Here is a 13,581-nt window from a genome sequence, read left to right as displayed (position 1 = left end):
AAAATATACCTAGCAGTTGTTTGCCTAAATTTCAACTGTGAGAAACACAACTCAAAAGAAGCAGAAACTTTTAGATTGTCTCTTCTTCAACCAAAGGAGCTTGTCTCAGCAATACTGAGTTAATTATCTCATTGTTGATGAATTCTATGTTTATCATTAATGATTTTATTTTTTTAATTTAATTAATGAAGTACCATTATTTTGCATCCTTGGTAATATTTTGATGGTGTTGGATTTCTTCCCTTACCATATCTCTCTCACCAATAAAGCACTTATAGTCCACCACCATAGTTCATTGTGTTCTCCCCCTACCTCCAAACATACTCTTACCCTCTCCCCTCCCACTATGGATGCCTCAGATCTATAGTTAGCTTTCAAATGTTGTTTTTAATGTTTGCCTTTGTCTAACTCTTTGTTTGATTACTCTATATTCCACATATAAATGACCCCAGCCAGTATTTGCTTCTGCTTATTTTGCTTAATATAATCCTTTCCATGTTACCACAAATGACATGAGTTTATCTTTTTTATTGCTGAGTAGTATTCTATGGTGTGTCCATACATCTTCTTCATCCATTCATCTACTTTGGGAGACTTACATTGTCTCCATATCTTAGCTATTGTAAATAATGCTAAACACAGGAGTACAGGTTTCCTTTAAAATTGGTACTTTTTACCTGGAAGTAAAGATGGGTGAAACACTATACGACATACACCTCAGTAACATCTTTAAAGATACAGCATCCAATGCAATGATAGTGAAGGAAAGGATAAACAGATGGGACTACATCAAGTTAAAGAGCTTCTATACAGCAAAAGAAACATTACAAAAAAACAGACATCCCACTGATTGGGGAAAAAATTTCTCACACAGTACTAGTGATAAAGGATCGATCACAAAGATATAAAAAGACCTGATGAAACTCAACAAAAATAAACAGGCCCATCAAAAAATGGGCAGGAGAGCTAAAAAGACACTTCTCCAAAGAGGAAATGCAGAAGGCAACAAGCATATGAAAAAAGTGTTCAAAATCACTCATAAAAAAGGAGATGCAAATTAAAACCACAATGAGATACCACCTCACACCAGTGAGAATGGCACATCGTAAAACAACTAGCAACAACAAATGTTGGTGAGGATGTGGAGAAAAAGGAACTCTCCTGCACTGCTGGTGGGAATGCAAACTAGTACAACCACTACGGAAAGCTGTTTGGAGGTTTCTCAAACTGCTAAAAATGGAGTTTCCATATGACCCAGCAATCCCACTCGTAGGTATCTAACCCAAAAGACACAAAAACAATGATTCAAAAAGATACCTGCACCCCAATGTTTATTGCTGCTTTATTTACAATAGGAAAGACATGGAATCAACCCAAATGCCCAAAAGTAATTGACTGTATTAAAAAGATGTGGTACATCTACATAATGGAATATTACTCAGCAATCAAAAAGATAAACTCATGCAACAACATGGATGGAGCTGGAAGAGATCATGCTTAGTGAAATAAGCCAGAAAGAAAAGGAAAAATACCAGATGATTTCACTCATAGCAGGAGCATAAAGGACCAGAGGGAAAAATAATAATAATGAATAGCTATATACCAGAGACATTTTACAGGGGTGCAGTAGGGAATGGGGTCAACAATGGGGTCAGAGGTGGAATTCACTGGACTATGGTGATGGCACATGGGTGGTTTGGTGATGGGAAGCCCATGGGGATTACAACTAAGATGGAAAAAGGCACAAAATGATGTAAAAATAAACTATTATATTTTTAAAAGACAAAAAAATGGTAATTTTTGTGTTGTTCAGTTAAATACCTATGATTGGGTCATATGGCAGATCCATTTTTAGTCTTTTGAAGAACCTCCACACTGCTTTCCATAAGAGCTGTTACCAGTCTACATTTCTACCAAACAAAAGGATTCTTTTTTTTCTCCACTTTCTCACCAGCACTTGATGTTTCTGGTCTTTTTAATATGAGCCATTCTCACTGCTGTGAGGTGGTATATTGTTTTGCTAATGACAAATAATTATGACAATTTTTTCATGTGCCTGTTGTTCATCCATGTTTACTTTGAAAAAGTGCCTATTTAACTCATATGCCTTTTTTTCTTATTTGTTTTCTTTCTGTTGAGTTGTATGAGTTCTTTGTAGATTTTGATGTCAGCCTCTTGTGCAAATATTTTCTCCTGCTTAGTATGTTGTTTTCATCTTAATAGTTCTGTGTGACAGCTTTGATATCATTATAATTGTTTGTATTCTCTTTCATTTTCTTTGCCACTGGAAATGAATCTGAAAAACTATCTCTTAAGCTTATGTTCATGGAGTATTTTGCTTATGTTTCTTCTATTTATTTTGCAGCTTTAGGTCATGTCTTTTATCCATTTAGATTTGATTTTTTAAAGGATGTATTTATTTATGCATACCGAATTGGGGTAGAGAGCAGGGGCAGCGAGAGGATTCACCAGAGACAGAGTGGGGAGCAGAACAGGCAGATTGACAAAGCACACTGCTTAGGGGAGCAGCAGGAGAGACAAGAGGTCTGCTCCACCATATGGGTCACCTCCCTGGCCAGGACCCAACGAACTCACACAGAGTCGGCTGCAGCTATGAAAAATATGCAGGCCTTGTTTGAAGAAAACAAACTACTGATAAAAGAATTTAGTATTTATTTTTAATTGAGGTAATATTTGGGATACTTTAATCAGGTATCACCACCTTAGGGCACCCAACAATAACTCACCCATATTCCACCACCATCGTCCGTTGTGCTTCATTCTCTTTGTTCTTATCCCTCCTTCCTCCTCCTCCTATCACCTCCCCCACTTGGTACTTCAGTTCTGCAGTCAGCAATCAAGGGTTAGTTTTTAGCTACTCTATACTACTCTTACTTTAATTACTTTATATTCACATATTACATGCCATCTGGTACTTATCTTCTTCCTTCTGACTAATTTGGCTTAGCATTATCCCTTCCAGCACAATCCATGTTGCCACAAATGACATGAGTTTATCTTTTTTGATAGCTGAGTAATAGACCATTGTGTACATATACCACATCTTTTTGATCTACTTACCAGCTTTGGGACACCCAGTTTCTTTCCAAGTTTAGCTATAGTAAATAGAGCTGCAATAAACATGGGCATGCCAGTTTTCTGTCAAATTAGTGCTTTTTAATTTTTTAGTGGATGCCTAAGAGTGGAATTATTAGGTTGAATGGCAGAACCCTGTTTAATGTTTTGAGACACCTCCATACTGTTTTCCATAGGGCAGTATGAGTTTATATTCCCATAATGTTTGGAACAATGGTGTAGGAGGGTTCCCATATGAGAGAAGACTTAAATTAATAGATATTTCATGTTGTAAAGATTTGAAGCTGGAGACCCTTGAAATTTGTTTACATTACTGTTATAGTTTCTTCTTCTGCGAAGCAATTGTTTATTTTTAATAAGACAATTTGCATAGATATTCATTAAAAAATAATATTTACCTGGAGCACCTCTGCTTAAAGCATCTTTGATGCTTCTGATGACTGGTCCTCTCTTGTCCCTCAGTGTCCTGATTGAAGTAAACCATTGTTGGTGGGCATCTCCACTAAAATATTACCCAAAAAAAAGAAGAAAGAGAGAAGGAAATATCACAAGAGTTGTGAGACAGTGATGCTCAGACAAGCTCAGAGCTTCTCCCCCAGAAATAAGTAGAATCTGTCTCTGAGAAAACGTGTTATGAGTTAGAAAAATATCTCTGCTTCTACCCTTAGACCAATTGAGCCATCTGGTTCTCAAACTAGGCACTGTGTATAGATGTGCACTTTGATTGTTTGGTTGACTGGACAACAAAATCCTTTCACCATTATATCAAAAATAAAAATAGATTTGGTAATGTCTCAGCTTTTTTTTTGTTTTTTTAAAGATTTATTTATTTATTCATACAGAACTGGGGTACAGGCCAGAGATGCAGAGGGTGAGAGAATTCACCAGGGATAGAGTGGGGAGCAGAACAGGCAGATCAACGAAGTACACTGCTGAGGGGAGCAGCGGGTGGGTCAGGAGAGGCCTGCCACGCCATGTGGATCTCCTCGGGGCAGGCGGGGATCGAACTGGTGCGGAAGTGGCTTAGGCTTCTTTTGCAGTGCATTAACCCACTGCGCCACCAGGGAGGGCCGGCAATGTCTTAGTTTTTATACCACTTTTGTGCTTTTTCTCCCTCAACCATTCCTGTGATCCTCTGAAAAGGGGGCAAGATTCGTGGGCCCTCCCTGGTGGCGCAGTGGGTTAAAGCATAGCACTAAGAAGCTAAAGCCACTTCAACATGAGTTTGATCCAATTATTTTTGATATAATGGTTGACTTGTTGATAGAGTAAAAGCAAAAAAAAAAAAAAAGAGAGAAAAAGTCAAGGCCATATTAAAGAATCTTAAATAGGGACCCTGGTGGTGCAATGTGTCAGGACGTAGCACTGCAAGCTAGCAGCAAATGTCTCAGTGCCAGTTCAATCCCCGTCTCTGGAGGTGATCCACATGGCGTGGCAGACCTCTCCTGACCGGTCTGCTGCCCCCCTCAGCAGTGTACTTCATCGATCTGCCTGTTCTGCTCCCCACTCTGTCTCTGGTGAAGTCTCTCACTGCCCCTGCTTCTTTGGCCTGTACCCCAGTTCTGTATGCATCAATAAATAAATCTTTAAAAAGGGGGGAAGGAGGTAAGATTCCAACTTTTACCAGAATTCACAGAAATGACCTGGATATAGTCAAATTGCATCTTATCGATTTTACAAGCAACAGGATATCTGGGCCTCTGAGGCCCTAACTTCATCCCTATTCTGATCCACTTTTTACTTGTGCTGTTGTTGCAGCCAATGGGATCAGAACACATGGAGATGCAGAAGCCCCAGATGTCTGCAGCTCAGGAGACATCAGGCTCCACCCCAAGCCAGCAAGGAGTAGGGAACCGAGGATCCAATGCATGCTGCTTCTGCTGGTGTTGCTGCTGTAGCTGCTCTTGGTAAGATTTATTTTGGAGTTTCTTTACTGATGTGCTAATGTATGTTAAATTACTAAAAAACAATCTAAGACAAATTATGGTCAAATATTAACATTTGGGCAGAAACAATGCCTAGATGGTGAGAAAGGATTAAACTCAAATTAGTCTAGAGAATAATAAAGTGCTTGTAGAGAAGTGAGAATTTAAGATGGGTCCAATCATTTCAAATGTCCACATATGGTAAATCCATCAAAAAAGAAAGTAGATTAGTGGCTGCCTGGAGGAGAGGGTGATGAGCATGGCTGTTCATGTGTACAGGATTTCATTAGGAGTGATGAAATATTCTAAAATCATGATTGTTGCACACTTGTATAAAGCTAATAACAAACTTGACGTGTAATATATAAATTGGTGAGTGGTATGGTGTCTGAACTTTAAAGTTTTCTTAATATATTTGATAAAAGGTATCAGAAAGTAAAATCAAAAGGTCAACCATACTGGAAGACTGGAAGACGGTAGTTAATAAATTCAACTCTAGAATACATAAAGAACTTCAAGGCATTAATAATTTAAAAACTGACCAAAAGAAAAGAAAGCAAATGGAGTGAAACAGAAAATATAACCCATTGTGTGCTTACAAACAAGGATCTAAATATAATACCTTATCTTTGAAAAACATCTCACCCAAATAAAAAAGCAGACATGTATGAAAGGATACACTACAACACTAGTCTGATTGGGAAAAGTGGAAAATGTTTCTGAAGTTCATGAACAGGAGATTGGATAAATACATTGTTATATAGTTATGCATTGCAATACCATACAACATTTAAACGTGCTGCAAACTGGACTGCGGGCAGAATGAACAATGTGTAAAACAATACATATTGTGTAATAATACATATATTTTGAAAATATGTGTGTAGTTATGTATGTGTATATACACAAACATATACATATATAAGTATATGATAAGAGAGAAACCTAACTATGAATGACTGGTAATAATAAATAATAAATTAAGTACAGTGGTTATATCTGAAATAGAAAGAGGGGTCCCTGGGTGGCAGGGGACCCTAAAATCATCAAGTCCCCACTGCCTAAATACTTTACCAATTACTATCTGGGTTCTTCAGCTTTGTGCACAATTGCAAGACTGCTCAGACTTAGGAAATAAACAAAGGAATTTCTTTAACAAACAGGATAAACAAAAGTTACTGAAGCCAATAATAGCCATTTACCCAAAGTTGAGTCCAGTACTGGCCTGCACAACGATGTTATGATGGCATCTTCCCCCCACTGAGGATGTGCAGCTCCTCTCCCAGACAATAGGCCATGTGCCTAAGATGGCATCCTCCTACCTTTGCTGACCTGGGGCACACGGCAGCCAGACTCCAGCCCAGGTTCCAATTCATGAAGATAACAGTAGACACAGCAGAAGACACTCCCAGAGCCGCCTTATGCTCCAGTAGAGCACCAGATGAGGAACACTCAGTGCAGCAACCACAGTGACCACATGACCCAACAAATGTCCTCACTCATGCAGCTAGGCCAGGCTGTGAGCCAGGCTGTAACCCCAGCAAAACCAGGAACTGTTCAGTCACTCAGATACTTGCAAAGCCTCTTCCTCTCCAGGGTTGGCTACTGAAGGCCTCCACCTTCGAAAGTCTGCAGCAGCCTTCTCCAAGATCAATGTTAGCAGGGTGGGGAGTGGCTGAAATCCACTGGCCCCCAAAATATTGAAGGATCTCAAATCTTGAATCCTGCAGACCAGATAAAACAACCTTCTTTTTTCTCCCTTTCTGCCTTCAGCCTTCTATTTTGTCTCCAAGGAAGCCCCTCCTCAAAAATCAGATACCTTTTAGCATTTTCCCTGAGGCTGTCTTCATAGCTACCCCATCAGGGAAGAGTCCACTGCGACAGTCCTTGGCTTCAGCCACTCCACTGCAGTCCCACTTTTAGTTTTTATCATCATATCTATGGTGAATATTGGACCCTTTCCATTGGCACAATTACAAACATACAACACAAGACATAGCTACTTGTATCAAACAGAAAAAACTTCAGTTATTTTAATATAAAATTTCCTTGGATTTTTCCCTCATTCTCAAGATGAACACAAACATTCAACATACTTTTGAGGTTTATCCATGTTAATACTTAGACAAATTTAAAGAAAGGTAAATAGTAATAAATATTCTAAACAATTACACTATCTTTCTAAAAATTCTGCCTAAAGGTCTTATGGCCAGAAGTGATGAAGTTTTTTGCTCTATTAAAAATAAACTGTTTTTCTTTCTAGAGTATTGAGGAATTTTTTTCCTCTTCGTAACTCATAAATTTATAAAAATATATCTAACCATGGGTCTTTGTCTTTTCTCACTAATAAGTTATATAACATGCTGAGCAAGCATTTTAGTTTATATTGTTGGATCATAATGATAACAATAAATTCATGTTAAAATTTTGATACAAAATATAGTCTTCATGTTTTTGAGAACATATGATCTCCTCAAGAAATATCCCCACTCTTTTTTTTTTTTTTTAAGGAGACTTAGGGAAAATGTTAAGGCTAAATGAATTTGGCAAATTTAGTTTGCAATATAACTTCCACTTCTTTGAGGAATTGTGTCAGAGTCATCCTTTCTTTTTCTTTTTGCTTTCATACCCACTGTGTAGGAATTTATTATGCTTACAAAAGGACCCAGGGAAGTCGGGCAATGTTAATGCTCCTGCAGAGATGCCTCTCACATTTGTTTTTGATTTAGTTTTTGTTTCTATTTTAAGAAAACAGTATTTACTGAAACTTTTTAGCCTTGGCATCATGTAAGTAGAAAGTCAAAAGACTTCCTGCATTTCTAATGACTTTGCATTTAAAGAAAAATAGAGCTACAAACACAGAGAGAAAATTACTAGAGATTCATAAAGCAGATGTGCTCAATATAAAATGAAACAATTTTATAAGATGAAGTAAAAGATCTTAAGGAAAGATAAAATAAAAGGAGTAGAAAAGTAATGTAGTGGCAATAGTAAGAGAAAGCATACTCAAATAAGACCATAATTTTAGTATTAATGGGAAGCTGATAGCATTCCTGCTAAAAACAAGAACAAGGCAAGGATGCTCATTTCTAGTTAACCTTGTATTTTAAGTATTAGGCAATATAATCAAACAAGAGAAGATAATTAGAGGCCAATAAGTAGAAAAGAGGTAAAGTCTTCTTTGCTCACAGATTTTATGAGAGTTTACTTAGAAACACCAAGAAAATTTTTGCTAAAGTTGAGACAAACACAAAAAAATTCAGTAAAGAGAAAGGATAAGTTTAACATCAAAATAATAGCCTTCAGGATGTAAATAACTCTTACAATTAACAAATAAAAGGACAAACCAATTTTAAATGAGCAAAGTATTCGGATAGACATGTCCAAAAATATATACACAAATAACTAGTAATTACATAAAAAAGATGCTCAATGCCATTAGCAAAGTGCAAATCCAAAACTACAAGATAGCATTTTTACCTGCTTATATGTATAAAATAGAAAAAAAAAAAAGCAATAGGGGTGGGGAAAAGAAAACAATAAAAAATGCTTGCAAGCAACAGGCATATGAAAAAATGTTCTACATTGTAATAAGGGAAATGCAAATTAAAACCACAATGAGATACCATCTCACACCAGTGAGAATGGCACATCGTAAAACAACTAGCAACAACAAATGTTGGTGAGGATGTGGAGAAAAAGGAACTCTCCTGCACTGCTGGTGGGAATGCAAACTAGTACAACCACTATGGAAAGCTGTTTGGAGGTTTCTCAAAAGGCTAAAAATAGGGTTTCCATATGACCTGGCAATCCCTAGATATCTACTAATCTAATCCCTAGATATCCCACTCCTAGGTATCTACCCAAAAGACACCAAAACACTGATTCAAAAATATACCTGCCCCCCCATGTTTATTGCTGCTTTATTTACAATAGGAAAGACATGAAATCAACCCAAATGCCCCAAAATAGAAGCCTGGATTAGAAAGATGTGGTGCATATATGCAATGGAATATTACTCAGCAGTCAAAAAAGAACTCATGCCTTTTACAGCAACATGGATGGAGCTGGAAGGGATCATGCTTAGTGAAATAATCCAGAAAGAAAAAGAAAAATACCATCTGGTTTCTCTCATTGCAGGAGCATAAGGGATCAGGGGGGGAAAAGAGAGAGACAAACAAATATAGTAAAAATGAAAACAACCAACAACTATAAACCAGAGATATTTTATGGGGGTAGAAAAGGGAATGGGATCAGAACTGGGGTGGGAAGAGTGCACTGGACTGTGGTGGTGACACACGGGTGAATTGTTAGTGGGGAGCGGGATTACAAATCAGATGAAAAAATGCACAAAATGAAGAATGATGTATAAAAATGCTGGCAAGGATGTGCAGAAATTAGGTCTGTCAAACATGATAGGTGGAAATGAAAAATGAGACAGTTGTTTTGAAAAACAGTTTAGAATTTCCTCAAAATGTCAAAAACAGTTACCAAGCAAAAGCATTTTTACTTCTAAGTATCTACCCAAGAAAAATAAAAACAGTTATCTACACAAAAGCCTGTACATTAGTGTTCAGAGTCAAACTGTGCATGAAAGCCAAACGTGCAAATAACCTAAAGGGTTGTCAGTTGATAATGAACTAATAACAAATTGTGGTGTAACCATAGAAGAAAATATTATTCAACCACATAAAAGAATGAAATACTGATATATGCCACAATATGGCCTTAAAACCTTAATCTTAAAATCATTATATTCAATCAAAACCAAGATGACCTAAGAAGAGGTTCCTTGCTTTGCTTGAGAGAGGATTATCTAAAAATTAACTAGAGGAACACTACATCCAGAGAATACTATGGCTTGGGGTAAAGCTGGAACACTTCGTGGTTATCAGAGAATAGCACAGACTGTACCAGAAAGGACATGGAGGCAATTCATGCTTCATTGAACAAGAGGTTGGTGGGGAGAAATGCCTGGAGGTTGTAGTCCATGGTGGAAGGCTATGGTACTTGCTGTTGCTCAGTCAGGGGTCATAGGGTGGGGAGACCTAAATGATGTGGGAAGCAAACCTCCCTTGACTGAGGGGAAACACATGCAGAGGAGCCGATATGCTCCTTGAAAGCCTGTTTCCAAGAGAAAAGAACAAGGATAGTGTACTTAGCCGTATTTCTCCTCTCCAGTCCTTTTACACTGGTAACAACCACGTAAGGTACTCTGATAACACGCAGACTGAAGAGTCTTGACAGCAAAATGGGCAGACCCCCACCCCAAAACAAAACAAAACATGTAGCACCTCGAGACGTCAAGGGATTTTTTTTTTTAAAGATTTATTTATTTGTACATACAGAACTGGGGTAGAGGCCAGAGGCTGAGGGGTGGCGAGAGGCTTCACCGGAGACAGTGGGGAGCAGAACAGGCAGATCCATGAAGTACACTGCTGAGGGGAGCAGCGGGCGGGTCAGGAGAGGTCTGCCGCGCCATGTGGTCACCTCCGGGGCAGGAGGGGATCGAACTCATACGGAAGTGGCTTTAGCTTCTTAGTGTAGTACTTTAACCCGCTGCGCCACCAGGGAGGGCCCGACAAGGGAATTTTGTATCACAAGAATGACTCTCCAGAAACCAACCAACCACAATACATGGAAGATCTTATCTTTCCTATCAAGTAGAATTAAAAGTTACCATAGTAATATCAGAAACAGAAGAAGACAGAAAAGCAAGTGTACTCAGAAAAGCAAATCAAAGACATGATAAAATTCAGAAAAACAAATTAATAATGGTAACTAAATTAATATACAGGAAATAGAAATAGATGCAGAAAATAAAAGTTTTTTTCAGAATGTAAAAGCTCAATAGATGAAATTTTTTAAAAGTCTAGAGAATGTTATGGAAGCATAGTAGACCAAATGGAGAATCAAACCACAGGCCTGGAAGGAATTCAAAAAGAACCCAAGTAGAAGATGAAAAAGAAATGGAAAAGAGTTGGGAAGAGATGAAACACTTCAAGAACAATCTGACTCCATTAAGAAAGCCAACATAAGGATAACGGGTATCCCAGAAGGAGAATATAGAAAAGAGGGAGCAAAGGGATTACTAAAAAAAAAAGTAGAAAACTTCCCAAACTTCAGGAAGGAACTGAGCATATAAGCCCATGAAACTGAAAGAACACCTTGTTATCTAAATGTGATGAGACCTGCACCAATACACATCTTAGTAAAATCTTAGAAGCATCCAACCTTCTAAGACTGAATCAGGTAGAAATAAAACTCTGAACAGATAAATTACAAAAAAGGAAATTGAAACGATAATCAAAAGTTTCCCCAAAATCAAAGCATAGGGCCAGATGGTTTCACTAGTGAGTTGTACCAAATCTTTAAAAAATGTATGAATACCTATCTTTCTCAAACTTTCCCAAAAAATTGAGAAAGAAGGAATGCTTCCAAGCATGATTTGAAACCCAGCAAAAATTGGTACAAAAGTAGATAAGGACATCACACACAAAAAGAAAAATACAAACCAATATCCCCAATGAACCCACATGTAGAAATATTCAATAAAATCTTAGAAACTGAGCTCAACAAAACATTAATAGGATCATAAATCATAATTATGTGGGATTTATTCCAGCAAAATGGGCAGACCCCCACCCCAAAACAGAAGGCTATGGTACTTATAATGGTTCAAAATGGTTCAAAATCCACAAACAAATCAATGTAACTTGCCACATCAAGAAAAGGAAAGACAAATGCGATTATTAATAAATACAGAGAAAAGTTTTTTTGGTTAAGATTCAACATCTATTTATGACAAAAACTCACAATAAATGGAGATAGAAGGAACAGGCTTTGACATAATATAGGCCATTTATGAAAAAATATAGAGTTAACACATCATGCTCAATGATGAGAAAGTGAAAGCTTTTCCTGTGATTAGGATAAGGCAAGGATGTTCACTTTCACACTAGTATTCAATATAGTGTTGGAAGTCTTACCTAGACTTACCTAGACAATTAATCAGGAAAAAGATATGAAAGGAATCCAAATTGGGAAAGTAGTGAAACTAGAACTGTTAGAAGATGGTATGAAACACACATAGAAGAGTATACCTAAAAATGATTAGAAACAATAAGTTAGTACAGTGAAGTCACAAGCTACAAAGTCAATATGCAAAAATCAGGTTTTTCCTCCAGAATTAAGTAACTAGAAGTAGACTTAATAAAAGAGGTGAATGACCTGTAAAATGAAAATTTTAACACTTTATTGAAGGAAATACGAGATACATGGTAAGGAAAACATATCCCCTCCTCAGGGATTAGAAGAATTACCATTGTTAAAGAGACCATTTTACCAAAAAATATGTACAGAGTCGATGCAATCTTTATCAAAGTTAATACAATCTTCACAGAAGTAGAGCAAACATTATTGAAATCTATATGAAACTATAAACAATACTAAAAAGCCAAAACAATCCTGATAAAAAAGAAATATTATCATACAGTCTTCAAATAAAGTACAAAACAATGTGATATTGGAATAAAAGGTAAGCATAGACGAATGGATGTAATTGAGCACACAGAAATAAACACACACACTGACAGGTAGTGTCCATATAATAATGCAGTGTCCACATAATGTTCCTGTACAAAAGATCCAAAACTATATAATGGAGAAAGGAATGTCTCTTTAACAATGATATTGAGAAAACTAGACAGGTCTTTGCCAAAGAATGAAACTATATACAAAACTGTTCAAATTGAATCAAAAAGTTGGATGTAAGACCAGAAATCATAGAATATATAGAAACATATGTAAAACACTCCCTGACATTGTCTTCAAGGATGTTTGGGGACTAGACTTCAACAGCAAAGGAAGCAAAAGCGAAAATAAATAAATGGGACCACATCAAACTAAAAATATTCTGCACAGTGAAAGAAATTATCACTGAAACTAAAAGAAACCCTATCCAATGGGAATCATACTGAACATCAGACATCTTCCCAACCAAAACCTGAGCAGGAGAGCTATATAAAGATATATCTCTCCAAAGAAGGCATACGATGGCCAACAGGCACATACAAATTTCACATCATCACTAGTCACAGAGTCAGGGAAGTGCAACCCAAACCACAATGAGATAACACCTCACACCCTTGAAAAGAACCCATGTCAAAAAGACCAGAAATAGTAAGTGTTGTCCAGGATATGGAAAAAAGAATCCTCATTCACTGTTGGTGGGAATGTGGACTGTTCCAGTCCTCATTCAAAATAGATCTACCAGATGATCCAGGAATTCCACTCTTTGGTATTTTCCCAAAGAACAGGAAAACACTAAATTATAGCATACATGGCCTCCTGTGTTCATCGCCTCTCTATTTACAAGAGCTAAACTAGAAAACAAGCTGAGTACCCAATAACACATGAGTGGATGAAGAAGATGTGGTTCACACAGAATTCAATAATACAACTCAGCTATAAATAAAGATAAAATGTGGCCATTTGTGACAACTTGGAGGAACTGGAGATATTGTGCTAAGCAAATTAAGTAATAAGGAGAAAGACAAAT

At 37.2% G+C, this 13,581-nt stretch overlaps 1 protein-coding gene across 1 annotated transcript in view; it reads left to right on the top strand.

The window, feature by feature from the left end:
- Positions 1-13,581, top strand: part of RGS20 (regulator of G-protein signaling 20) — a 99,263-nt gene that overhangs the window by 76,666 nt on the left and 9,016 nt on the right. Inside the window, 1 exon segment of the mRNA XM_012722815.1 lies at positions 4,855-5,003. Coding sequence (XP_012578269.1) covers positions 4,855-5,003 — 149 coding nt within the window.

Source organism: Condylura cristata, unplaced genomic scaffold (assembly GCF_000260355.1).
Source record: "Condylura cristata isolate star-nosed mole 26May11 unplaced genomic scaffold, ConCri1.0 scaffold00009, whole genome shotgun sequence".
Classification (NCBI taxonomy): domain Eukaryota; kingdom Metazoa; phylum Chordata; class Mammalia; order Eulipotyphla; family Talpidae; genus Condylura; species Condylura cristata.
The sequence above is the reverse complement of the archived record's forward strand: the minus strand, read 5'-3'. Positions and strand labels throughout refer to the sequence as shown.